The sequence below is a fragment of the Camelus dromedarius genome, chromosome 10 (genome assembly GCF_036321535.1).
Source record: "Camelus dromedarius isolate mCamDro1 chromosome 10, mCamDro1.pat, whole genome shotgun sequence".
Lineage (NCBI taxonomy): Eukaryota > Metazoa > Chordata > Mammalia > Artiodactyla > Camelidae > Camelus > Camelus dromedarius.
In genome coordinates, this window is record NC_087445.1 from 41,066,313 (window position 1) to 41,093,931 (window position 27,619).

Consider the following 27,619-nt stretch of genomic DNA (forward strand, 5'->3'; position numbering starts at 1 on the left):
ACATGATCTCAACTCCTCAATATAATCCTCTCTGTTCAAATTCCTTATCCTCATTTTATAGATGAGAAAACCAAGCTTATGCAACTTGCCCAAAGCCCCATTACCAGCAAGTTTCCAGCAAATTTCAACTTAGGACTGCCCAGCCACAAACCAACGGAACACTCAAACATTTGCTCTTTTTCCAGAGTAGATTGCACTCATTCACCACTGTCCTAGAGTATGTAAGTGAAAACTGTGTAAGGGTCAACCTGCCACATTTGCTTCACTCTTGGTTATATTCTTACGCTGCTCAGTTTCCCTTTGCTCTTCCTACGTTCAGGTTCACATTCCTTGGGCTATGAGGGAGAAGAACACAGTGGGAAGGTATCCTAAGTTCAATGCTAGAGCACTGAGCTCATCATCTTGGCTCTCCGTATTATTACGCTATTTTCCCCCAGAGCCGAGTATAATCAAAGTTCCTCCTACTTGTTGTGTAACTGACCTGCGAAGTTGAGCTGCAAGCCAAGGCTGTCTGAATCACGTATGCTTGCAGGAAGAGCGCGGAGCCAACTACTTCCAAAACAAACCTAGTTAAACAAAAGCACACAGTGTGGCTGAGCACAGCATACGGGGCGGAGGGGTTCAGAAGCCTAGCTGCCATTCCTGACAGCACTGCGGTGTCTGCAACACTAAATTTCCAGTGAGCGGGGGGCCAGGGGAAGGTGGGCTGGGGGGTGGATTTGACCTTTTACCTAACTATCTAGAAACCAATAAGATCTTTGCGCTTTTAGGAGTAACCAAAAATGTTGCCAAATTACCTTTTTTAAGTGAAATATTTGGTATTTCTAAAATCCCTCAGCAACCAAGACCTCAGCTTATGTCTGTCCATTAAGTTTAAAACAAAAGTGAGACCAGCAGTAGTAACTGGAAGTTTGGATGATCTTGACTTGATTCTGTGGGATTGTGGAAAATGGAGTCTGAGATCTTAAGATCTATCTCCATCACTTCCCCACCACAATGAAAATCTTTGGGCAAGTCCCAGACACTTCTCAGTTCTTAATTTCATCCTATTTTGGAAAGGAAAACATCCTTAAGTTGCCTTCCTTTTACCTCCTAATATAGCCCTGGAGATTATCATGTAAAGTAGAAAAATGACCGCATCTTGGGCTCTCTAAGGGAGTGAAACCAAGAGGTCCTATTATTAGTATCAAAATAAAATGTAATTTCTTCTCCCTCCATTTCCACCCTTTTTCTTTCCTGTGATACCGGCCGTCCTCCAGAGGCCTGCAGATAGACCTGAGGCCACAGGTCTTACCACTGGGTCAGAAGCACTTAGCATAGCACTTGCCACTGGGTAGGCACTCAGGAAACACTTGTGACTTTTGTACTTACCGTTAGCTGTCCTCATCTCACCTCCAATGCTCCATCTCCCTGGGCCACCGTCACATAGCCATTCCACAGTCCTTTACCAGATGGTAGGAAGAGCTTCAAGCTCCACTGGCTGAGGAGGAAAAAAACCGATTTAAGTCACAGAGCAGACACCAGAACAGAGAGAAGCTGAGGGTGGATGAGGTGGGAGCATCTGCATGTTGATACCCAGCTGCTCGACAGGCGGGCCTCCAACCAAGACTCAGGCCAACAACGAGTGTCAGTAAATTGCCTCTGTACCTCTTGAGTCTGAAATTCCAGCCTTCCAACAGTCAACAGGAGGGTAATTTGGTAGGAGTCCAGTCTCATCCTTTCCATGAAGTCTCCCTGCAACTCCCACCGGAGAAAGCTTGGCTGCAGCCCTCCCAGCAGCCCTCAGTTCGTCTTCCAGCACAGTGGGCCAGCCCAGGGCATGAGAAGCAGGATGGAGACCCAGCAGCACAGCAAGCTAGAGACGGCCGAAGGCTCAGGATGGGTCTGGGCAGAGCCATGCCTCATTTACCACCCCTTGGCCAAGTACCCAAAGCTGAAGCACTGGAAGGCGGGGGATAGCCTTGTCAACATCTCCAAACACCAGTCATGTTTTCACTGGTGATGTTACCGGGTCAATCGAACTTTTTTTCCTCCCTACTGCGCCTATGGCCATCTGTAGCAGCCAATTTTTTTTTCATATCTTTTCCATCAAAACAGTGTGTTTTGACTGTTTATAAAGTATCCACCGCTAGGTAAGACAAGAAAATAATATTCTGTATGAACTAAGCAAGCAACCCAGGGATGTCTACTTCCCAGTCCCTTATTCCATGTCCACCAGGGACCAGGAGGCCCCTGAGAGCATTGGGAGAGGAGCATTTCTGCCCAAGCAGTTCCCATTCAATCAGGTCACCAGGATCAGAGCAAATCCAGGGAGAAATATGGCATTACCTCCAAAGAGCTAACATGGGTAATCTGACTTGGAGATGTCACAGGTGGACATGTAGAAAAGTTCCTCCATCTCTCCAACTTCTAATTTGGACCAGAAAGAGCTAACAGCTTGATTTATCATCATGATGGAATTTTATGCCCTAAAATAATTGCTACAAACCTGGATTTTCTGCTAGAAAAATAAATCAGCCTAAAAAGGTAGTCTCCATATTACCATGTCCCCAACATCTCAGGGATGACATCGAGCGTTTGGGTGAGTTCTGAAGGGGAGTCTGGAAAGAGAGAGGAGGTTGTTTTGAAGGAGTGTTTATTGGAAAGCCTGGCACAATCATGTTAGCTGCCCAAGCCAATTGTAAAATTGCAGATTTATTATGTTTAGCAGAAATGCAGCCTGTACGTTTGAAATATTATCCAAATGACCTGGCTTCAACTTGGAAATCTTCTATGAATTGAAACAAGTGAATTAGGGAGGCTCTTGCCTTTAGCACTGAAGGGTCTGTGGGAGGTGAGTCGAGAACCATTTATAGTAGTGATAAAATATTATATTTAAGGCTATAAAAATTTGGCATACAAGGTCTCAGTTCAGGAGTAAATTTGTTTTATGTGCTCGGCAAAAGAGCAACTGAAAAGTTTTACAAATGGGAAGTCTGACCTACTGAGATTTCAAAACATAAAATCTGTCCATTATGCCTGAGGACTGGGTATAGTAATTACCCTCTTGAATGTGAAAACGCAAATCAGAACTATGAAGTCAGTAACTGCTTAACTTTACCAGGGCATGCATGGTTAATGACAGTTACCCAGAGCCACTGTCCAACTGTCACATAATGTGCCCGAGTGTGCACTAATGGGACAGGCCACTTGGGCACTTAGCAAGGAACTGGGGAAAAGCATTGGCACCCTGTCCAATGAACAGATACCTCATCCAATGGGGCATTATGCTTTGGCTCTGCCAAGAAGCCAGCAATCCTTTACTTGGGATTCTATGCCTGGTTCAAGCTAGAACTAGTAGAAAATCCTTGACAAGTGACAGATGTGCGTTTAATCAAGAGAGCCTCACTCATTTTAGTCTCCTCCCTGTCCCTGACCTTATCACCTGCCTCCCTCCTCTGGCTACACTGGAGGCTCTTGGTTCCGATTGTTTCTAGCCCATTCTTGCTCTCAGGTCCTGCACTAGCAGTTGCTTCCTCCATCTGGAATGCTCTTCTCAAGATATTAACCTGGCTGGCTCCTTCCTGTCGTCACATCGCAGTTTAAACATCACCTCTAAGAGGTTTCCCTTCAGCCCTGATCTAAAGAATCCAGCCCACCTTGGTTCTGTCTCTGTGTCCACCTCTCTCTGTCCTTCTCTGTCTCTCCTTCTCCTCCCCTGACCCTTCACCTCCACTCCCCCTATCCCGCACATACACATATGCACATTAATCACCTTATTGTAATTCTGGCAGATCACATGCAATTATCTAGTTTAATTTTAATATATTTTAATTTTGCATTTCCTTTTAAAACTTGTTTGCTCTATTTCCTCCTTCACTAAAATGTAACTTTCAGGCAGTCAGGGACTTTGTTCTATTTACTCTTGTATCATCAGCACCCAGAATCCTGCCTACCACGTGGAGATGCTCAATGCACAAGTTCTGAACAAATCCACGAGCAGACTCCCCAGCAGTCTGCCCTCTACTCTGTGAAGCCCTTCCCTCCCCCACTGTCCACTACTCTCAATTCAGCCAGAGCAGCTTTTGCTTTCATCTTTTTTCTATGTATTTGATTTTTTTATGTATTTGATTTTTCCTGTTCGATAAAGGATTCTGCTGCTAAAATAAAAATTTTAATCCTCCAGATTAGATAAACCCCTCTGCCTGAAGTTAATCCTGTGATTCTGGGAAATTCATTTAACTTCTCTAAACTTCAGTATCATCACGGATACTGGGGACGATTTCAGTACCTAACTTGCAACATCACTGTGTTAATGAGAAAATCCATCTATGGTAGGTAGAGTAATGGCTCCCGCAAAGATGTCCATGCCCTAATCTCTGGGCCCTCTGAGTATGTTGCCTTACACAGCAAAAGGGACCTTGAAGATGTGATTAATGTTAAAGATTTTAAAACGGGGATATTATCCCATATTATCCAGATGGGCGGAACCTAAGCCCATGAGTTCTAAAATGTGGAGAACCTTTCTAGTGGCAGTCAGAAAGAGATGAGTTAGGAGACAACCATCACTGCCGACTTTGAGGCTCACTGAAGGGGTCCCCCAAGGCCGAGGGGTATGCGTGGCCTCTAAAAAAGCTGGGTACAACCCTTGGTGATAGCCACTGAGGGAACAGGTCTCAGTCCTACAACTGCAAGTAACTGAATGAATGCTGCCAACAACCCAAAGGAGTAAGGAGATGGAGTCTCTCCTAAGAGCCCCCAGAAAGGACCATCTTTGCCACAGCTCTGGGTTTAGACCCACAAGACTCATACCAAATTCCAACCTACAGGACTGTAAAACAGTAGGTCTGAGGTTTTAAGCTGCTATAGTTATAGTAACTTGTTATGACAGCAATAGAAGACTAATACATCAAAGCATATAATGAAGTGCCTGGCACATGGTAAGGGCTCAATAAATGGTAGCATTTCTTACAAGTATTATTAATGGCATAATTATTAATATTGTTTCATTATCTCAAAAATCTCTTCCTGCCTTGATGCTGAGCTCTGAATTCTGAAAACCCTCTTCCTGCTTCTCTGGAAATAGCTTCCTTCTAGCTGTTTTAAAGGAATCGTTCACCAGCTTCAAGGGGTGAGTGTCGTGCTGGATTGAAGTGCAAAGATATTTTTTGAGATGCCAAAACAAGAGCATAAATTAACATCACTGAAGAGGGACAGATGGATAGATGTTGGGTGTTTCTGGATAGGCTAGCTTGAGAAGAACATCACATGACCTATGCAGTAGTTTGGCTGAACACGCTTAACCTGAATCCAACCAAGAGGAAGTATCAGGCAAATGCCAAATGAGAAACATGCTATTAAAACAGAACTACTGCCTTTCAAAAAGTATCAGTATCACGAACGACAAAGATGAGCCAAGGAATCCCGATTAGAGGAGACAAACGCAATATGTGATCCTAGAACAGATCCCCACTGGACATGGCTGGGTCAGATGAAAAAAACTGGAACATAGATGGTAGGTAGATAAGTGTATTTATTAATGTCAAATTTTTCCTTAAGTTGATGACTGTACTGTGGTTATGTAAGAGAAGGTACTTATTCTTAGGAAATACATACTGAAATATTTAGAGATAAGGGTCACAATGGAAAAAATATTTTACATAATATATGTAACATATATATATATATATATATATATATATATATACACACACACACACACACACACACACACAAGCACACATATATATGTATGTATACATTGAAAACCTGTTGTTTAGTGTGGCCATCTTCATTTATTACCTTAGCTAGATCTCCTGGATAACGTGCTGCAGCTTCTACATCAGCCCTTGCTGCTTCGCCTTGAACTTCTGTTATGGAGACGGTTTCTTTCCTTACTCTCATGAACCAACCTCTGCAAGCTTCACACTTTTCTTCTGCAGCTTCCTCACCTCTCTCAGCATTCACAGAACGAAGAGAGTTAGTGCCTTGCTCTGGATTAGGCTTTGACTTAAGGGAATGCTGTGGCTGGTATGACCTTCTATGCAGACCACTAATACTTTCTTCACATCGGCAATTAAGCTGTTGCACTTTCCGTGTGTTCACTGGAGCAGGACTTTTCATTTACTTCAAGAACGTTTCCTTTGCATTCACAACGTGGCTAACTATTTGGCACAAGAGGTCTAGCTTTCAGCCGAGCTCAGCTTTTGACATGTCTTCCTCACTGAGCTTCGTCACTTCTAGCTGTTGCTTTAAAGTGAGAGACTCTTTCACATGAACACTGAGAGGCCATTCTAGGGTTATTAATTGACCTGATTTCAATGTTATTATGTCTCATGGGACAGAGAGGCCCAAGGATAGGGAGAAAGAAGGAGGAATGGCCAGTCGGTGGAGCAGTCAGAACTCATACATTTCTGGATTAAGTTCACTGTCTTTTATGGATATGATTTGTGGTGCCCCAAAACAATTACTATACTAACATCAAAGGTCACTCAACACAGGTCACCATAACAACGAAAAAGTTTAAAATGATGTGAGAATTACCAAAATGTGACACAGAGACAGAAGGTGAGGAAATGCTGTAGGGAAAATGGTGCCAATAGACTCACTCAATGTAGAGTTGCCACAACCCTCAATCTGTAAAAAAAAAAAAAAAAAGGAATATCTGTAAAGACAACAAAATGAGGTGTACCCATAAAGTGTTAAAAGAAAAACCACCCAAGTTTGCAATACTGTACAGAGAAGGAACTGCTGGCACTCAGTGCCCATTCAAGTCACATGTTTTCTTCTGATCTGTAATTCCATCTGACACCTAGCTTATCGTGCCTGTCCATTTTTCAGACATTTAGAATGTGTAGCTTCTAAAACTAGCACAAAGAAAATGTCTTCAAATGTCCCTTTATGTGTATTAAATGTAAATCCTGGTTGAAAAAAACCACAATTTTCAAATAATCCGCTAGTTTTAGATGCCACAGTTCTTAGAGCCCGAAGTGCCAGCACAGTGCTTGAAAATGTCCATGTAGCAGGCACAGTAAATACACTTCCTCAGAAAGGTGGTGGGGCTGTCATCAAAATGTTAGATGAATGAAGTAATCAGTCCACTGTTAAAAAAAAAATAATTACATGTATTTACTGCACGTAGGCATAAGTATTGATAAAAAAGGACCTACGGGAAGGATCATGGTGGACTGGGTAAATCACAGGCACCTCCAAGTGTTTCTAAATGTTTGCCTATTTAACTCTCACTCCAAAATAAGCCCTTCCACCTTTGATACAGTTGGTAAAGAACACTGGTGTCTGCGGTGGTATGTTTATGGAAACTGTTCCCTTCTAGTCACACACCATAATAGACGAAGGTTTTGAGCCTTCTGTGGTCAAGCGAGCTCTACTTCCAACAATGCCAAGTTTTTTTTAGAAAATACTGGATATTCCTAAAATGCATCCATGCTTTAAAAAGTTGCTCTCATCACCAACAAGCCCGCATGCGTGGAGTCACCCACATGTACACCCGTCATTTGACAGTTTCATTCAACAGTGTCTCACGGACCAGGAATGAAAATAATAATGGCTCTCCTACCAGCTCGGTGGCTTCCCGCAAAGTGAAGAAAGAAATGCTGAGCATCCCATTCAAGTAATTTGTGACCATTAGAAAGATTGGTAGTCGCTCTTTCCTTTAATCCCTTTGGAATAACCACATAGCCCATCTGGAGCATAAAAGCTCTAAGCCCAGAGAAAAGAGACAGCACAGACGAGCAGCGTCTGTGAACTTTCTCCATTTAGAGGTGCTAATAAGGAAAAATGCCGAATTATTATGATTACCCATGACTTGAAAATAGCTTATTACCTGCCAATATGAATGAAGGCCCCAGGAGGGCTCTGAAATGACAGGGAGAACAATGGTCTTGGAGACAGAATCTTTGTCGTGTCTGAGAGCAGAATCTCAGCTGACTGCAAAACAGCCAGCCTTATAAAATGGAGTTCTTTTCAAAGTGAACCCTGCAAACGAGCCCCGGGATGTTCCCATACCACGGAGAAGCAAAATGGAAGAGCTTTCACCAACCAATCAGGCCCATAAAACATGAAATGAAGGGAAGACACGGCCAGCAATTATCCCAAAGAATCAGACTGGACAGCCAATCTAAGGTGCTTCATGGGGGAGCCAAGCTCTCCCCAAGTGCAACAGCTAATTGTCAGCCTGCTTTCTACTTTATGTGTTATTGTGTAGACTTAATCATACTGTGAAATCCCTCTTGTTTTCAAACCTATGTGCCACTGGAAAGCTGTTAAGGCAGTCACATGAGATTCATTAGGAAGACAGGCTTGGCTTTGCAGAGACTGGGTGGCTGTGGCAGGGACTCTGTGTCATCACAAAGGCCACTGTAGCTGCTACAGCAGAGAATCCCCAGCCCCACAAAGCCCCTACAAGACATACTGTCTTAGTGGTAGCCTGCCGCGTTGGTAGGTGCTAAGCGTTTATCTTCATTCTGATAATGGGTCCATTTCCCCATGAACTGTTGAGATTAAGTATTAACCACCGCCTGAGTTCTCTATTATGGCCAACTTTTCACTTTGTTTACCACACGATCAAAACAACCAGGATTTGTTTATTAATTTTTGCTCTCTGTCAGAATGGATACAAGCAGAAAGAGCTCTCAAAAATCTGCAGAGTACTAATTTTTTGGTCAATAATTCATTTTCCACCCTTACAAAACCTACATGCATGCTGCGGAAGCATTCACACACATACACATACGCTTAGGGAACCCCCACCCCTACCCCACAGACACACCGTGGTCCTAGCATGTGACTCGAGGGTGGAGAGACCCACTGTGTGCTGGAGATCAGGACATGCACCCTGCATTAATAGGTGGGGGGAGGAAATAACATAAAATTCTTTCTAATCTCTCACCACCTTTTCTAATGACTCAGCATTGGGCTCATAGTGCTGCTTCTGACAGCCTTTCATCTTTCTAATTCCTAGCCCATGTCAATCTATTACATTTAAGAAATCTCAAAAACCTGCCACTTTTGGAGAACGTGCTCAGAGGCGCTCTCCCTTCTCACCCACGGCATCCCACACAGACACGTGCACAGGCTTGGCCCTGGGTTCTCTGCTCCTCTGCACCTGAAAAATAACTTTGTTCTTATTCTAAATAACTTACGGAGTATTCTTCAAGAAGCCCATGGTGACAAGGGTTGTTGCAACATCACCCATTGCTGGTGATCACATGTGTGGATTTATACAGTTCTCAATCACAGCTATAGTTTAAAATGTATCTCCTGGGTACTCCATTCTATTGAAGAAACACTCTAAGGTGTAGTTTTGATCTTCAAAGATCTTGAAGCACTGGAGGCTGGTACTCAGTAAATCTGGATTTAGTACTCAAGCTACCACTAATTAACTTTTGGCTTCGGTCAGGTCCTGAAAAGTCTAGGTTTCAGTTTTTTTTGGGTTTTTTTTTATCTGTACCAGTTGGGGAGATGGGTGGAAAGAGAATAAGATCAAGGGGCTTAAATTCCATACCTGCAAATGCCAGATGGGAACCACAATCAGGTGGGCCAGCTGGGGGCTCAGGTCCTCATGGGTACACCACCTAGAAAAGTCATTTGCTGCTCAGTCCTATCCAGTGTTCCAGGTAGAATTTGAGTAATTCAGACTTTCATGAGAAGTCTTGTGATTTCTTTAAACATAGCATGGGTCAACTCTGTGCTGGCCAACCAAACATTTGTGCAAACTAGAGTCCAGTTAGCAGCTTCTGAACTACAGGCCCTCCAAGACTCTCCTGACCTATTCTGTATGACGTTTAGAGCCGTCCAGCAACTGGCACGTAAACCAAGTATTCAGAAGAGTGTCTGGATCCTGGGGAAGACCATCACTGAAGCCCTCAGGGCATTAAATGATCATGAACTGTGGGCATCACTCACTCAACACTGTTTCAGCAGGTCCAAGCGTTACTAATGAAAATCAAGACGGAATTGCTGGCTTTGGAGGAGGAGGAGGGGCTTAGAAGGAACATTAAAGGAAACAAAACTCTGCTTTTAACTGTACCCAGTACTCCTGGCTGACGGTATACATAAGGAAGAGGAAGTGGAAGGGTCATTGTATAATCCACTACACAACCCTGGAGACTTGGCAAAACCTCCCGTGGCTGCAAGAAATAAAAGCACAGCAGTACAGAGAACGGAGCGATGAAAACGTACCCAGTAGTCCACAGAAGCCATCAAATAACACCAAAGAGAAAAATGTGTAGGAATGAGTAAGGCGCCAAACACAGCAAAACTCTCAGATCAAGGGAAACATTTGCGAAGAAAACTATTTTCAAAATCTGTGAAGTTTTAAAAAGGTAGAGTAAGAGGCAAGGGCTCCAAACCCAGGGGGATGGACAGATTCTCTGGCTGGTGCCTCCTGATTAATGAGGAGAGAGTGATCCAGTTGCTATAGCGACTTGAAGATACACAAAAGAAAACATCACTTCTTTAAAATATTCCTGATGATGAATAGGCAGAGTCTTTCAAAATATCTTTTTTAAAATGTAAGAGGTTCTTTTTTTCTTCTTCAAGAGCATATCACACAGGATGGTTCTTAGATTCCCACCTCCCCCCCTCCAGATAACAGGACTTGTTTACACAAGCCCTAGTTTGCTTACACAAATGAGCAATTTGGGCAAAAAGTAAAGACCAGAAAATATGTCTGTTGGGGAATAAATTTTGTTTTTCAGCAGTTTTGTTTCTGTTCAGGCAGCAAGGGAGATAAATGTATGTTGTCTTGGTTTTCCTTTTTTCTAACAATATATTTAGCTGGAGAGTCTCCCTGGACTCTGAAATTGTGAAATACACCTAAACAGAGTCAGGAAATGAAAGGTTATGCTTTCTGTAACCTTCTCCTGTCTGAATGGAGAGGTAATAATACATCTGATTTTGATGGGACTGCACACCCAGTCCCTTCGTCTTCTCCAGCTTGGCTCCTGCAGCCCTGGACAGTTATTTCAGTATCCAAAGGATTGATCTGTTTTGCTCCAGGCAGTTTAACTTTGGCAGGGTATTCTGAATAGACTGGAGATTCCAAGCAAAGCATTGAAATGAAAATGACAGTGATGAAATATCCTGGGGACCCCTTCTGTAGGAGGCAGAGGGCTCTTAGTTGTTTGATTTGGGTAAACTGTTGGGACAAAGTCCAGCTGACGTGCACCAAGGCTGTGACCTGGACAGACATCCTTTTGCTGACAATGTGATGAGGGCTTTTGTTAACCAGTAGAGTGATCGGTGGTCTTGAGAAGCATAGTCAGGCTGCACAATATGGTCTTTTAGACTGGGTGGGGGAATATTTTTAAGCAATGATATGTAATCTTAAATAGAGGCAGTGTGGAAGAGACAGAGAAACAACTTGGAATTCACAGGAACGGACATTTCCAAATCCTTCCTTGCCTCTTCCTAACTTCTGGGGGTTGCTAGAAATCCTTGGTCTTCCTTGACTAAGAGCTGCATTACTCTCATCTCTGCCTGGGGGTCTCATTACCATCTTCCTTCTGTGTCTGTGTGTCTGTTTTCACGTGGCCTTCTTGTATGGACATCAGTCATTGGGTTTAGGGTGGGCCAGTAGGACCTCATCTTAACTTCATTGTATCTGCAAAGAACCTATTTCCAAGGAATGTCACATTCACAGATACCAGGGGTGAGGACTTGAACATACTGTTAGAGGGGGCATAATTCAACCCACAACACTCACCAAGTCATCTCTGCTTCCTGAGGAGCTTTCACTCTGCCTGCTTTGACCCACCTCCACGACGATGCTTTAGTTCAGGCCATGAGCAGAGTTCACCTGGATACCGCAATACTCTTCCAGCTGCTCTCCCTAATTCCACACCTTTCCTACTCTTTCACTCTCGAAACCCATTCTCCATACTGCCATGATGGGGTTCTTTCTAAGATTTAAACCTGGTTGTCACAACTGCCTACAAATCTAAAATAATTTCTTTCCTGTGGCTCTGGGCACAGTCTGTATTCCAGGGCAGGATGCAAAATCCTCCTCATGATCCAGCCACCCATCTCTTCCATCTCCTCTCTCCTATCTCTTCTGGCTTCCTCCAGCCCCAGCATCTACTCTTTACTCCAGCGACCTCAATGTATTTGCAATCCACCTTTGTACTTTTCCCATTTTATAATTTAAAAACCAGTATGTTTTTAAGCCAAGGGCATCTATGCAGTATTTGGACAGGATTTCATCACTCCCTCTGGTTTATTCCAGGGAAATCCCACGAGCCCTTTTACTAAAGGAATTATCTCCATATATTTAGCTTTCTTTTTTTTTTTATATTCATCATTTTTTAAATTTAAGTACAGCTAGTTTACAATGTTGTGTCAATTTCTGGTGTACAGCATAATGTTTCAGTCATACTTATACATACATATGTTCATTTTCATATTCTTTTTCATTATAGGTTATTATAAGATATTGAATATAGTTCCCTGTGCTATACAGAAGAAACTTGTTCATATATATATATAGAGAGAGAGTAGTTAGTATCTGCAAATCTCAAACTCCCAATTTATCCCTTCCCACCCTTTTATTTAGCTCTTTCTACTCCCAGGCCTTGCTACATAAAAAGGTGTCCGTATCCCTCTCTCTCTTCCTCAAACTCATTTTTCAGGTCTCATCTAAGCCCTCACTTCCTCAAGGAAGTCCCCACCCCCACCCCATACACACCCTATTTTCTTCTTCATTAAATTGTTCACAATCTGTTAGTAACACTGATCACACAGCATTCATTGCAATATTTTTTTACTTGCTGCATTGCCCTCTAGACCCCGAGCTCCATTTTGTACTAGGAATTAGTCATCACTGCAGCCCTAGCATACAGCAGAACTCAAAATATACTTGTAGAAGGAATGAATTAATGCTGGGCATAACACTGGGCACCAGGGTTGCACAGATGAGGGAGATGCAGTCCCTGACTATGGCAGACCATTAACAATTCACCAAACCCTAGCCTGGATAAGAGTGGCAGCATCAATGCAAAGTTCATTGGAAGCTCAGGGGGAAAAAAGGACTCATTTTTTTGGAAGAATGAGAGGACTCAAAAGAATAACAAAAATGCTTCATACTCTTACTATGACATTTAAGCTGGGCCTTGAGCCTAAGTTCCCTTCTGGCTCTTATATTTTATGATTCCAAGTCTTTCATCAAAATTTCAAAGAACTTCCTGCCACTGTTTCAGTGCCTTTCTGAAGTGACTGATGTTCCTTCATTCACCAAATTTTCACGTTCTCTTCTCAAGGTATTTCCTTTCTTCTTACTACGGCTCTTTATGCTTCTCCACAGTCTAAGAGCTGTTTGTTTTCTTGGTTATTCTGCAATGTCACTATGATGGGTCTTCTTGTTGATTAAAAATACAGTAACATATATGTTTATGCTATTTCTTGGGACTAAGTATTAGTATCTTTTAACAATTTTGGAAAACTCGCAGGTATTCTATTCTCTTTGAATATTGACTCTGTCCCATTCTATTATCTCTTTTTGGAACTTTGACATATATTAGACCTTCTCATTTTAACCTCCATTATCTCTTACTATTCTTTTCTGTTTTCTTTTTCTCTCTCTGGACTGAGTTTTTTATCTTTTCTTTGTATCTTTGAGTTTACTAATTTTATTTCTCTTATACCTAATCTACTTCTTAATCCATTGAGTTTTAACCTCAAATTTTTATGTCTTTCACTTAGAGGTTACATTTGGTTCTTTTCAAACTGCTTAGTTACTTCTCTATTTTCAAGATGTCCTTTTATTTCTTTAAAATAGTAAATATTTGTTATTTTATATTCTAAGTCAGATAATTTCAAGATCTGTAGTCTCTGTGGGTCTGATTCTGCTGTCTGTTATTTCTGCTGACTTTCACTCAGAGCACCTGATTTCCTTATGGTTTATGTTTTTAAATTGTGACCATTTTCCTTGAATGTGGGAATATTTTGCCATCTGGTTAAGATTACATTTCTCTAGAGAGGATGTGCTTTTGCTTCTACCAACTGCCTTGGGATACCACCCATCTGGGACTACTTCAAATTCAGTTTTCCTTTTGAGATGTTCTAGAACACATGGGTAACATCAATTTTGATTAAAAACCTATGTGAGATCCAATGTGTGGTTACAAATTCTGAGATGTTTGTTGTTATTGTTGTTTTAATCTACCCAGTGCCAAGACTAAGATCAGGATGATTTTTTTTTCTGCCCTCTTCTCCTGGAAAGTTTATTTTTATTCATCCTTACACTGAAATTATAATCACTGGGTTCCCAATTCAGTTTTGTATTTTATCTGGCAATCCTAACTATAAGAAGAATGCTCTGAATTTTTCCATTCAAAAAGAGAGATAAAAGCCTAATTAAGTAGGAAGAGAGAACAAGACTAAAACTGGGTCCCTTTCAGGCCCTAAACAAATATCTCTGTGGTGCACTAAAGCTTTGTTTACCTATTCTAAATTTTTCCATTATGATTTCTCCCCTAACTAGCTCCGTTAATTTCTGTCCCCTCACCATCTTACAAACTCTCTGAGAGCAAGGATTGCCTTTCTTATCTGCATATACTCCTTACAATATCAAAAACAGTGTATGAAACCAAAACAGACTCACAGAAAACAAACTGTGGTTACCAAAGGGGAAAGGGTGGGGAAGGGATAAATTAGGAGTTTGGGATTAACAGATACACAGTACTATATGTAAAAACAGATAAACAACTGTATAGCACAGGAAACTATATTCAATTCCTTATAATAACAGATAATGGAGAAGAATCTTAAAAGAAAATATTTTTTAAAAAGCAGTGTATGGACTGCTTTATTAAGTAATTGTTTATTGCCCCTAAGTTTATTTCACTGCTGCATGTTCCTCCTTTTCCATCATCCAACCAGGTGCTCAAGCCAGAGTTAGGGAAACATCCTATTTCCTTACCTCCCACATCTTATCACCTATGTGTCTCAATTTTGTCTTTTTAATTTCTCTCAAACCTGATTTTTCTTCATTACTGCAGCCACCATCTTAGTTTACACCAAATCATTTTTCCTCTAGTATATTCCTCGACGGAGTGTTCTCAAAAGTGTTACCTGGAATCATAGTTTTGCGTGACTTAATGAGGTAACCACGTCTACAGCTAAGTAAGTCATTTTCCAATATAGCTTCTCATGGCTTCCCATTACTCTTACATTAGAATGCAAACCTCTTACCTTGGCTTCTAAGACCATATTTGATCCGATCCTGCCCTTGACCTTGGCCTCATCTCCTCTCTCCCTTTCTCTTTATTCTCTTCTGCTCCATTGGCCTTCCAGACGTTCCTTGAACACATCAAGCTTTCTTGGCCTCTGTCTGGAACACTGCGCCCTCAGAACTTCACATGGCTAACTCTCTGTTGTCCTTCTGGTCTCTATTCAAATGTCACTTCTCAAAAGGCTCTCTCCCAACTAGCCTAAGTTAAGGCCTCCCTTCTCCACTCCAGTCTCATCACTTTTAACCCTTTAAATAGGTATCTTTATACTTATTTATGTTCTTCTTCTTCTTCATTCAATGCATATTTATGAAGCATCACATGTTCATTGAGGATTTACAGTTTACTTACATTCTAATCATTCCCTAATTTTTCTTTTATTGTCTGTCTTCCCCCTAAAATGTAAGCTCTAGAATGAATAAGTGAATGAAAATACAACTGTAGGGAGCGAGCCTCACAGGAACTCAGCTGCATATATTCAGCCATCACTTCCACCTGCTCGTTGGTCTAGAGGTGGATGGAAATCCATAAACAGCTCACCTATGATGATATTCCACTGTCGGAATCAGAAGACTTGGTAAAGACTGGAGTCCGACAGAGAACTGAGCCCTCTTTCAGCCAACATTTGTAGACAATGATTTAGATTATTTATTCATGTCTCTTCTACTACCATGTCCCTCCAGGGGTTGTGCCCCATTGTCAGCTGCACCATTTGTATTACTGCCAATTCAAATATTTATCCATTGTCCTTGGACACCAGTGAGGACAAAATGATTGAAAATCATCAACAGTCCCCCTAACCAAATACTTTGTATCCTAGCACCACTGAACCTTCCAAAAAAGTCTTCTGCTTTGGCAAAACTGTCAGAAGGTCTATTTCATATCTGAGTGTTAATTACTTGAAGCAATTCTAAGTACAAAGCATATTTGGATTATGGACTTTCTAGAGCTATTTAGGGCTTATAATTTAATTGCACTCTTTGGGAATATTAATCTCTTACCCAATTTATTTTCCTTGGGTGAGTTGAAGAGTATCAGTGACTCTCCTACAAATCTGTACAGCATTGTCCAGTAACTAAGTACATTTTTACTCTGGGAGAATATGTATTATTGACAACATGCTTAGTTATCTCCCCAAACAATTTAAGTATTGCCTCCTTATAATGCTGTCTCCTCCTCAAAAGGAGCAACAGCAAATCTCAGCAGGAGGTGGGGATGCTGCTGATGCCCCAGTAAGGCTGCCGGTGCTCATACAAGGGTTGTTTAAGTATGGCTGGCCCAAGTGACAGCCCCTACTCTGCTTCATGAGTCTGAGGCAGAGCCAAGAACAACCCAATTTCCTAGTCATCTAACTCCTTCACAGAATCCTAGCAGAAGAACAATTCATATTAAAAGTGAATTTTTAAAAAGAAGTTTGTACAAACATCTGCCACTGTTTTAACCACACCCCACAGAAGAACGTCAGTCTTGTCCCAGTGATGTAGAATCAGGGAATGCTGAGAAACAAAATGGAAAGATGAGAGAACAGAAGTGGGTAGAAAAGGGACAGAAAATGAGGAGCAGAACCAAAAGGCCAGCTCCCTTGGGGAAGAGCTGTGGGAGGAGACTGTTCCCAAACATGTGGCCCCACTGATCCCTGGAAATCATAACCTGAGCACTTTCTTTCTTCCCTTGGTAGCATTTTTGGTTCTAATTAATTTCATAACACATGCTTATTAGGAAAATACAGAAACAGACACACAAATAAAAATCACAAGTAACTACTACTAACATTTTTGCTTTTTCTTCTGATTTTTGATAAAGTTGTATCTACAAATGTAAATAGATTCACATATTATACACAGATCTAGGTATGGAGTATCATCCTTTTTCACATAGCCTAACATGAAAATGTATCTATGTCTTTAAATACTCTTGAGAAACAAAATTTTAATGGCTATAGACTAGTCCATCTTGCACAAATGTATTGTATCTTTTCAACCTATTCCCAACAGATGAACATTTAGGCTGTCTTTTGCAGGGACACAATCATTGGTTATTTTCATCTAGAAAGTTTGTTCTGGGAACAAATTCATGTACTAAAGCCAGAGACAATGGGGCAAAGGTGCAGAAAGCGAAATCTAGCCCTGTCATTCAAACACATTCATTTATATCGATATTTTCAACTTTTCTCCCAACCCAAAAGTGCTAGGTGAACAAGTCCATTAGAATTATATAGTCTGTCTATACATAAGGAAGGCTGGAAGCCAAGCGCAGGGAGTCCTTATATATTGCAGATGAGTGAATCCATCAGAGAGCCATTCCTTCCAATGACAACTTTAATGGAATCAAATGTAAGATATATTTTCGGAATGTTAATATATGAATTCATTAGCTCAGATGTGGCTTTTGGTTAGGTATAGCCTGAGCCAGTGATCTCCAAAGAGAAATGTGTAAGACAATCCCCTGGGCTGCAGAAAAATGTAGAACTTGTATTCAAATTATTTGTATGTTATCCTCTTAAATTTTCTACTTGAGTATGCCCTTTTAATATATGTAACATATTCATGCACCAGTACATATAAATAATTTATACGCACACACACATATGAATTGCAGGCACATGCTAATTTTTTTAAACTAGATTTCAAAACAATATGGAGAGTATTGCTTTTGATTTCTGTTATTAAGGAGCTGGGAGAGTTATTGGGGGCTAGAAACCTACACAGTATGTGCGGATATCAATTTGGGCTAATGTTTTGCCTGAGTGTGGGAAGCACTGGGAAGGCAAATAAAGCCCCAAGTTTGGCTAAGTCTAGGATATACGTGATTGTACCTGGCAAGGTGACTAAGTCAAAAGGTTAAGATCATCTGGGAAAAGCAAGCATCCAGGGTACGTATATTGAATTACAGTTGAATTACAATTTATGGCACATTTACAGATGTGGCCTAAGAGGTCAAGGCAGAAGGACCCCGATGAGTCTAGGACACCTGAGAAGAGACTGAGGTAGGTGAGAGCTTCACAGCCTTCCAAGACTGCAGGTTTAATGTGCCCATCAGTCTATCACCCTAAGCAGTCACTCTGTAGGTCTCTGCAGTAATGAGACATGGAACAGGTAGGTTTCAACAGGCAGCCACAGAGGGAGGCCTGGTGAACTCAGGGTATGGATACAAGTCCTAGAAGCCTGAAAATTAATTTGGAGAGAAATAGCCAAAGGTAAGGTAGGAGCACCTGGACATTAACTTTCCCCCACAGCTTTGCAGAGTGTCAGTTCTGCCTAAACAGTAGTATATAATCCCTGGCTAATTCTGGCATATCTAGGTATTACATGATAAAGGGCTGTTTTTACGACACCAAGTTTCTTCTGTCTCCCTCAAATGAAAAAAAAAAATAAGAAAAATAAATTTAGAAAAAGCAAATGAGAGTCATTTGCTTGTATGTATGTTTAACTAGGTGACTCAAAGTTTATGTGAACCATAAAAATAAATTATTTTCCTCTGGACATGTTTAAATGTCCAGTTTCATCTCAAGTTTAAAATATCCCTTTTCCAATATAGTTTGTAAGTAAGATGTACCAACTCCTAAGGTGGCCCTGATCCACCCATATCCAATAGTGAAGGCTATAGGTCTTCCTGAGAACAAAATAAAATGGCAGAGAATGTAAGCTGACCACTAAAGGTGACACTGACAGCAGGAGTCCATGTCTCCATGAGGACAGTGAATTTGCAGTGAGTTCCCACCCTGATGGTCACCAAGGAAACAGCGGAAAGGTGTCACAGAGGATCACGAAGCTCTCTCCAGACAGAAAGTACACTGTAGTCCTGCCCACCCCAGGCCATAAAAATGAGACAATAAAATGAATTTTCTCAAGAGAGGAAGGCTGCATCCCTGTCTTGACAAGGCGTCTGCTCACAGATTCTCTTTAGCTGGGATGTGAGCAGCTGAAAGCCAGTGGCTGTTTCTGGAGGCTTTTTTCCAAATGCAGAAGGCTCTGTCTCTGAATTCTGACTGAACTTACCCCTTCCCGCCTCAAAATATGCTCTCTCAGCTCAAAAGTTTGACAAGATCAAATAACCAGAGCTATTTAAATATCCGACTTTAGATAACACCTTTCAAGACAGTTAACAATTCTAGCTTGTTTAGACTCTTCGACTACCGCCTCCTTGGCCCCTACCCCGACACATACACGCACATATCAGAAGCCAGGAGAACTCGTCTTTCTCCTTCAGCCCTCCTTACCATCCAAATGCCAACTTGGCTTACTTCTAGGTTTGGGATTGCTACCTTTCCTTAATCCTGCAACAGCTGCCTCTCAGTGGTCAAGCTAAATCCATTTAGCTTATGTCTGACTTGTGGATCTTCTGGGGTAGAAAAAAATTTTTAAATAATTCTTATGCATTAAAACAACTGGTCACAATAAGGAAGACTAACGGGCATTCATAACCTGTCACAAGACAGAGTTCTTGTTCTATGCATTATTCATTTATGCAAACTCTTGTAAAGGTACCAAATTCACAGCACAACTGGGCTGGAAAAGTCCCTGGACTGGAGATTACATTGGTATGCACATTTCTGAGGCCTGGTTCTGTTTCACATTTTCATCAGTGGCCTGCTTAAGAGAGCAGAGAGCAAACTCATTAAGTTCCTAGATGGGAGGGATGGCCAGAACATGAGAGTACAGGATTAGAATTTACCCAGCCCTGGCCAAATCAGCAAAACTGTCAGAGTCAAATATGTTCATCAGGGACGGGCAAGGAAGAAGACAGCCGTCCAAATGTAAGCTGAGTAGTGGTAGCTTATTTAGGCGCAGAACTGAGAAGAATACAGATGCAAACACAGACTCACCACAGGAAATAAACGTACCCAGCATAACTGCTGGTGCTCACCGGGGCCTCTGCACCCCCTTCAAGTGGATTCAGATCCCCAGTCAACAGACTGTGGAAGCATAAAGCTTCCACCTCAAGAATTCTGAGAATTCCAACGAGCTTTTCCTTCTCAGGGCTTCCTCTAGCTTCAGATTCCCAGTTCCACCTTTAATAAGCCTGGTTTCTGGTCCACTTCCTTGTCCTGCCCTAGTCACCCTACAGCAAACATGGTCGGCCCAGACATAAAAACCATTTCCCTTCCATGAGCAAATCGTGGCCGCCTGCAGAAGCCTATCTCCTCGGTTGTCTCGGCTCTTGTTTAATCCTTCTGATTAAACTTCTATCCCACGTCGCTTAATAGGATTACTTTCCTAAATATAGACAATTCTCTCTTTTAGAGGAACTCTGGGGCCAGCTGTTAAGATAACAGCATATGCACCTGTGTCACTTAACAGACCCAAGCATGACAAAGTCACGAGGAAACTCTTACTCACAAAGTCACAGTGCTACGACCATGGATCAGCACATTTTTTTCTGTAAAATGATGGATAGTAAGTATTTTCTAACTCAGCTGCAACTACTCAGCTCTGATGGTGCAGCATGAAAGCGCTCATACACAATATGCAAACAGAAGGACCCAGTTGGTTTGGGCCCCCGAGTGGGCCATAGTTTGCTCATTCCTGCTAGACTCAGCCTCAGAATCTGACTTTTAGGGAGGCTTGGCAACCATCGTATTCAACCAGACCATTTTACACCTGTAGAAATCAGGACTCAGAAAGTAAGAGTGACGCTTGTGCAAGTTCACGAGACAGTTAAGCCGGGGTTGAAACTTCAGATTAGAAACAGGTAGCCCAGCCCCCAGCGCCCTCTCCATGGCATCCTTACTAGGCTATGTCCGGAAGATCCTGGCACGCAGTGCTCACACAGCAGGGCTGCTTCTGGAAATCCAGCCACTATGACTGTGGTGACACGCATCAGTCGCAGTGTGTGCGACACACAGTAGTGCTGTCTTGCAGCACCTCCAGGAGGACCTAAGGTGGAAATCTGACTGCAGACTCGGGTGAGGCTGACTCGACCACCAAGGGGCAGGCTTCCTGAAACCCAGCACGAAGCCTAGAGCTGACTAGGAAGGGAAACAAGGCACAAAACTCAGAGGACGTCGTTTCATTTAGTTTACATAAAGCTAAAGGTGACACAACCTCACACACCAAGAGAAACGTTTTAAAGAGGAGCAACTGTTTCCCACCTCCTGTTAGAACGAAAAGAGCAGGACTGGAGTATAGGCTAGATCACAGAGAGGACTTACTGGAGGTAACTCTGTTACTCACAAGAACTGCAGGCCGGAGCGAGTCACAGAATTGTCTTAATAATTGGATCTGGGAGTTGGCAACTTTCCAGGAAGGAAATAGACTGAGTTAGTGATTCTCAAAGTCCTTTCTCTCTCATTAAGTCCTCTGAAAGCTGTAGGAAAGAGTTCTTCTCTGAGCCAACAGGGACACATTGACTCATTGTACTTAATGAGAACAGGACAGTTTCTTTAAGAGGGTGGTGAAGTGTAGAACACAAAGTGGATACTGTATTGGAACAAAATAATTGTCCAGATTTCAAAGCAGCCTCCCAGATGTCACTCCCTCGCACTGGCAGGCACTCGTGGTTAACGTGTGAAAAGCCCACCATTCGGGGTCGGAAGCTTGTAGCCCCTTCCGAACATGTGTGCGTGTGGACGTGCTTGACGGCTTTCCCTCAGTCGTGGCCAGGGGTTTCTTCATGCGAGACATTCTTGATCTGCAATTTGAACACCCAGTAGCTTGGGCCTATTCCTCCTTGAAAGTCAGGGCCAAGTTTTTATGAGAACTCTTATTTTACGAGCTTTGATGAAGATAAATCATCACATACATCTTGTTACTAATTAAAAATGGCACAAGCTAGTCACATATTTCTGGACAGTCCATTTCATGAAACTATCCTAGAAGCACTTGTCTGAAGCCACCATTTTTCTAAAGCCTAGTTTTCTAAATGATGAACTCTTGAGGATTATGATTTCTCATTATTATAACTTTTTTCCAGATGATCCGGGAACCTGCACATCATGCATTACAGGATATTACATGTAAGCCTGGCTTTCTTTTTTTTTTCATGGCATTAACTTTTTCTGCAGTTTAAGCATTACCAACTTAATCCTAAACCCAGTGATTAAAGCAAAGAGGCCCTGCACCCTGAAGTGACTCTCCCCTGTCAGGTTATTAATGAAAAATTCTTGGATTTAGCAATAAGAGCCCAGCTGTTTCCTTGCCTCAAAAGGAGGTCTTCTCTTTCTTGGTCCTGGAAGTCACCCAGCCTGACACTGGTGTCTAGGAATCCTGCCACAGGTTACCAAATTCAGACCTTGCTGTGTATGGACAGACTTTAATAATCTACCCGACCCCAAGCAAGCTGTTTCCAAATGTCTGCGTGGAGACCTCATCCTTAATAGGAGTCAGGCAGTCCAGGATAAAGCCAGGTGTTTTGTTAGGTCTTAATCCTCCCCTGGGTAATGACAGACACAGACCACCAGGTTAAATGAAATGCAGAAAACCATCACCCCTGCAGCTCTCTAGTACAAGCCCACAAATCAGAGCTGGTACGTCTCAAAGTCACCTCCTCTTCCTACTCTAGTCTCCCTCCCAGGGTACTTTGGTGCCTATCTTGGAAGAAAAACTACAAAAAGAAGGGAGATAAAAAGAAAAGGAAGGCCCCAAATAAGACACAGGGTGCACAGTTCCTCCCCGTCATCCTAAGAACTGGAGTTTTGTGGTGAACAAATTCTCACGTCCATTACTTCTCTTCACCTTCCTGTGAAGATTGTCAAAGACCCGGGATTGATGCTCTTCTTCAGAAGAGGACGCTGAGGCTCAGGGAGGTGACTGGCTCACTCATGTTGCACACAAGCTAGTGGGGGGTCTACCCGTGGGTCACTTCAACTTTGCTGGGCCTCCTGGCACCACAATTGCCTTTCTCCTCTGTCACGTTCCCAGAACTCAAAATGTGGTGGTGTTGGGAAGAGATTAAAAGGGGTGGGGAGGATGGAAGGGAAAGAGAAACCCAACAAGCTGAAACATACTGAAAGTGATCTGTTCACCTAATCATTACTTAACCTCATGGTTTTAATTCAACTTCTCCAGAATTGTCTAATATTCTCTACACTGACTGCATCCCTACATCACTGCTGATGGAAGGATTTAAATTAGTATTCCATTGAAACAGGGGAGGGGGTGGAGAAGAGGCCCCCAGATTGCTGTAAGAGAGACCAGATGGCGTTCAATGAGCAGCCAGTCACTCATCAGCACGTTCATGGTGGGCACTTCCCTGCATGTGGCCCCTCCCAGGAACCCCCAGCAGAGATGAACGGCAGAAATGCAAGCATCCTCCGTGAGGCCATGTGCTTGTGGGTACAAAACGCTCCTTTAAGAACCGAGGGAGGAGGACACACACTCAAACAGAAATAGCGACCGTGTAGAAGCAGCTGAGGAACTCTCCTTCCTGTCCCTCTTACAACTCTGCATCCCTCCAGCCTCACTCAACTCCTTCATTTTGACACCAGAACACACCCCTTTCCCTGCACCTACTTCCTCTGTCACCTGAGAGCTGCTTCTTCAGTTCAGCTTTGGAGCCAGCCTTGTCAACCTCTCTGTCCCACTGCTGCTCCCTAATGAGCTTGTTTCATAAAACCCCTTGAGACACAAGTACCCTGAAAAAGCACGCCCAATATCACGAAGGGTAAAGCATGAGCTGTTTCCAGAAACACATATTCATAGCCCTTTAGGATATGTGTAGCAACTTTGAGTGCAGCTAATAAAACACTGCACAATAGTTGTTAAAGAAGAAAGGCAGAGCTTCCCTCTGATATCTTTTTGATGCTGTGAAATTCATCAGAGGGCAAGGTCACTTTCCTTCCGCTCCCCCTTCAAATGAGCCTGTAATTCACTGGAGTCTGAATTACAACATTTACTGTAGAATGAAATAACAGATGATATACGTAAAACCGTAAGTACATAAAAGCGAAGGCACTTCAATGGTAATATTAGCAATCTGGTTACAGACATCATGCTAAGCTGCTTGAACTCAACAATGAACTACTTCAAACCTGGCAGGTGCCATGCGGCAAAAGCACACAGGTTGTCTGTTCAAACGGATCTTGGGTAAAATCCCACTCCCTCTTTGACCTGTGTGATTTTGAGTGCTTAACCTTGAGGCTCAGCTCTCTCATCTAGAAATTAAAAATGAGTAACAGCTGCCATTTGGGGACTGTACAGAGATTTAAATGAGCTAATATCTGACATGTAATCAGCGCTCCATTAATAAACATCAGTTCCCCTTTCCTTCCTCCTAGCCTCTGCCCTGCTGCCCCGACACAGGGTCCCTGGACTCCAGAGGGAGGTGGTTAGTGACCTGGTTTGGAGAACACACAACTGACCAAGAGGAAGTTTTCTCCCTTAAAACCCACCTGTTAAAAATGATGTATAATATATGTATACAGTAAATAAGCTACAAGCATATATTGTACAGCACAGGGAATAGAGCCAACGTTTTATAACAACTATAAATGGAACATAACCTTTAAAACCTGTGAATCACTATGGTGTACACCTGAAACTTATATAATATTGCTCATCAACAATAGCTCAATAACAAAATTTTTAATGATGCATAACATTTGAAAGTTACTAAGAGAGTAGATCTTAAAAGTTCTCATCACAGAAAAAAAATCTGTAACTAGGTATGATGACAGATATTAACTAGACTTACTGTGGTGATCATTTTGCAATATGTACAAATATTGAATCATTATGTTACACACCTGAAACTAATGTTGTATGTCAATTATACCTCAAAAAATTAAGGAAAAAGGGTTTATATCTTCAAAAAATGATGTACAGACACACATACGGAACTTAAATTACGGTGGTAAAGAACAATATGTCAACATAACTCACAGAAGAAACTCCTGTCTTCTCCCCACAGGTTTGAACACCACTGTTACAAAACCTGTCCTGAGAAGACCTACAGAGAAGAATTTGGATGCAAAGCGTGTGGCACCAACTGCGGCAACTGTGACCAGCACGAGTGTTACTGGTGTGAAGAGGGCTTCTTCCTCTTGGGTAAGCCCGGAAATGGCATCGTCTGAAGTGAGAACCGGGCTCCAGGGCTCCACCCAGAAATGGGAGAGCTGGTCTGATCCGTCTGAGAGTCTTTCTGTGCCTCTTGTCCAAGGAGGAATTTTAATTTGGTTTGAAAAGAAACATTCGCCAGGACTACTTCCTTCTGCTTTCATAACTGAAGCACAGTTCCTATTGCACTAATTAATCTCAAATATCTCCAAGCTGACAGGGATAAAAAGGGAATGGGAGGGAGGGAGGGGCGCTGAAGAGAAATGCTTCGGAATTCAGGTCACCTGGGATATTCAGACCACGATTCTTTCCTTGAGACTTAATCCATGTTATGTATTCCTTGCACCGTAAAAGTTCAACAAAATCCTCTGTCCTAGACTTTGGACAGTTCATTGACTTTGATGGAAATGGATGGTTAGGAAAGACATGCTGGGAGTCTTCCAGCTGAAGAAGAATGGTCCAGTGCCCTGGAATTTTTGTGGGAGAGACAGTGGGGCAGACGGCCCACAGTGACCTTTAGGGGTCCTCTACATAGAGATCATTTTATTCGTGGTTTCTCAAGGCCTTGAGGATGTAAAGATCTTTATTCCAAGCTCCTAACCCTTTGAGCTGCTAGCCAAGTTCAATTTTCAGTTGAAAGAGGATTTAAAGTGTGGGATTTATTAAGACATGTTTCTTGCTTGAAATAAGCTACTGCTATCACAGTTTCTTTATAAATTTTAGAAATATTATTGTGGGGGGGGGATTAGGTTTATTTTATTACTGGGAACTGAACCCAAGACCTCGTGCCTGCGAGGCACACATTCTACCACTGAGCCATGCCCTCCCCTCATCATGGTTTCTTTAAAAACAAACTAAAGCAAGTATGTTCCCTGGACTCCCTGCGACCTGTCTAGAACTTGGCATTGCGAACAGCCCCAGGCTAAGCCAGCCAGGGTTCCGCCTTCACACCTCCTCCCTGTGTTCTTACGCAGGCGGCAGTTGTGTGAGGAAGTGTGACCCTGGCTTCTACGGAGACCCAGAGATGGGAGAATGTGAGCCCTGCCACCCAGCCTGCGAGACCTGCACCGGCCTTGGCCACGACCAATGCAGCAGCTGCCACGAAGGGTCGCAGCTGCTGCGTGGGACGTGTGTGCGCCCCACCCAGACCCAGGTGGAAGGCAGATTCTGGAATGGTACGTGCTTCCCGAGAGAGATCGCAGGTGTCCAGCTGCCTTCTCTGCCTCCCCCCACCCCCGAACCCTTCCTTTCAGGATCCTCAAGAGATGAAGGCAGCTGTGAAACAAAAGCTTGGAGTCCCAGAGCCTCTTGGATGCTCACTGCGGGAAAGGGTAGGAGGCTGGGGCTGGCCTTTGCCAGGAGGGAAAACCCAAGAGGCAATTTACGACTGGTCTGACCACGTGAGATTCTACCCGGGTGGAGTAGACCTTGGAACATATGAAGAGAGTCACAGAGAGAAATGACTACCATTTTCTCAAAGATTTCACAATAGCTTCTATCACACACTCATCTATCTCTTTATATGATAAAGGAACACCAGCGGTGGGACAGGCCTGTCTGGTCAGACAAGACAGAATGGCTCTGAAGTATGGGAGCTCAAGGTCAAAGAGCTGACTTTCCGGCTGCATCCCTAGAACTTACCATTATTCAAGACTGCCTTTTAAAAGTTGCCCTCTCCAGTTGCAGACGGGGAAAGCGGGGGGCTTGAGAGGAGACAGAAGGGACGAGAAGCGTGGGAGCCTGGAACCTCACAGTAAAAGCCCGGATGTGCTCCTCCCCACCTGAGTCTTCACATTCGGCCTCCTCACCCCGAAGCCTTGCTCACGGGCTTCCCAGCAAGGTCGCCACAAACTTGCAGTGACCTCTCCACGCCAGAGGTGGTTAAAAAACAAAATCTTCCTCATGCTGGAAAAATCTGACTCACATTCTATGCAGAGACACTCATGAAAACAAGAGATGCTCTCGTTTGGATTTTGAGGCAAGGATTTGTTTTAAAAAAAAAAAAAAAAGGTCATTTCAGTGCAGAAGCAAACAGCAGCTGAAAGAAGGTCTGCTCAGGACGAGTCTTCTGAGCACTGCAGAGTGATAGATCTGGGGCAGGAGCAAAGGTTCTTGCTGGGCTGCAGAGGAAGGATGTCCACAGCTGCTGTCTACCACAACACTGTCGCACATGTGACCTTAAAGGAAAACCAGCTCAGAGACCATCACCAACCCAGCGGCCAAAGGCCACTGAGAACGCGGGCCGATTTCAGAGACACAGCTGGGAAGAAACACATTCTCTTCAGATTGGGATATCTTCCGTGAATTATAGCTGAACCAAAATGCTGCATACGAGTTTGTCTGGCATGCAGGCATTTAAGAGGCAGTGCAAGCCAAGAGGAAAATAGTCTGGTGCTGTGTTTC

At 42.8% G+C, this 27,619-nt stretch overlaps 1 protein-coding gene and 1 long non-coding RNA gene across 2 annotated transcripts in view; one reads left to right on the top strand and one right to left on the bottom strand.

The window, feature by feature from the left end:
- The window catches only part of PCSK5 (proprotein convertase subtilisin/kexin type 5), a 413,695-nt gene that overhangs the window by 342,033 nt on the left and 44,043 nt on the right, over positions 1 to 27,619 (top strand). Inside the window, exons 25-27 of the mRNA XM_031449902.2 lie at positions 22,137 to 22,179; positions 25,071 to 25,207; positions 26,191 to 26,391. Of these exons, the coding sequence (XP_031305762.1) occupies positions 22,137 to 22,179; positions 25,071 to 25,207; positions 26,191 to 26,391 (381 nt within the window). The remainder of the gene's footprint in view (positions 1 to 22,136; positions 22,180 to 25,070; positions 25,208 to 26,190; positions 26,392 to 27,619) is intronic.
- The window catches only part of LOC105087404 (uncharacterized), a 99,801-nt gene that overhangs the window by 9,836 nt on the left and 62,346 nt on the right, over positions 1 to 27,619 (bottom strand). Inside the window, exons 13-16 of the long non-coding RNA XR_010382687.1 lie at positions 9,503 to 9,572; positions 6,523 to 6,615; positions 1,372 to 1,480; positions 482 to 566 (exon numbers count right to left, since the gene is read on the bottom strand). This is a non-coding gene — a long non-coding RNA (uncharacterized LOC105087404). The remainder of the gene's footprint in view (positions 1 to 481; positions 567 to 1,371; positions 1,481 to 6,522; positions 6,616 to 9,502; positions 9,573 to 27,619) is intronic.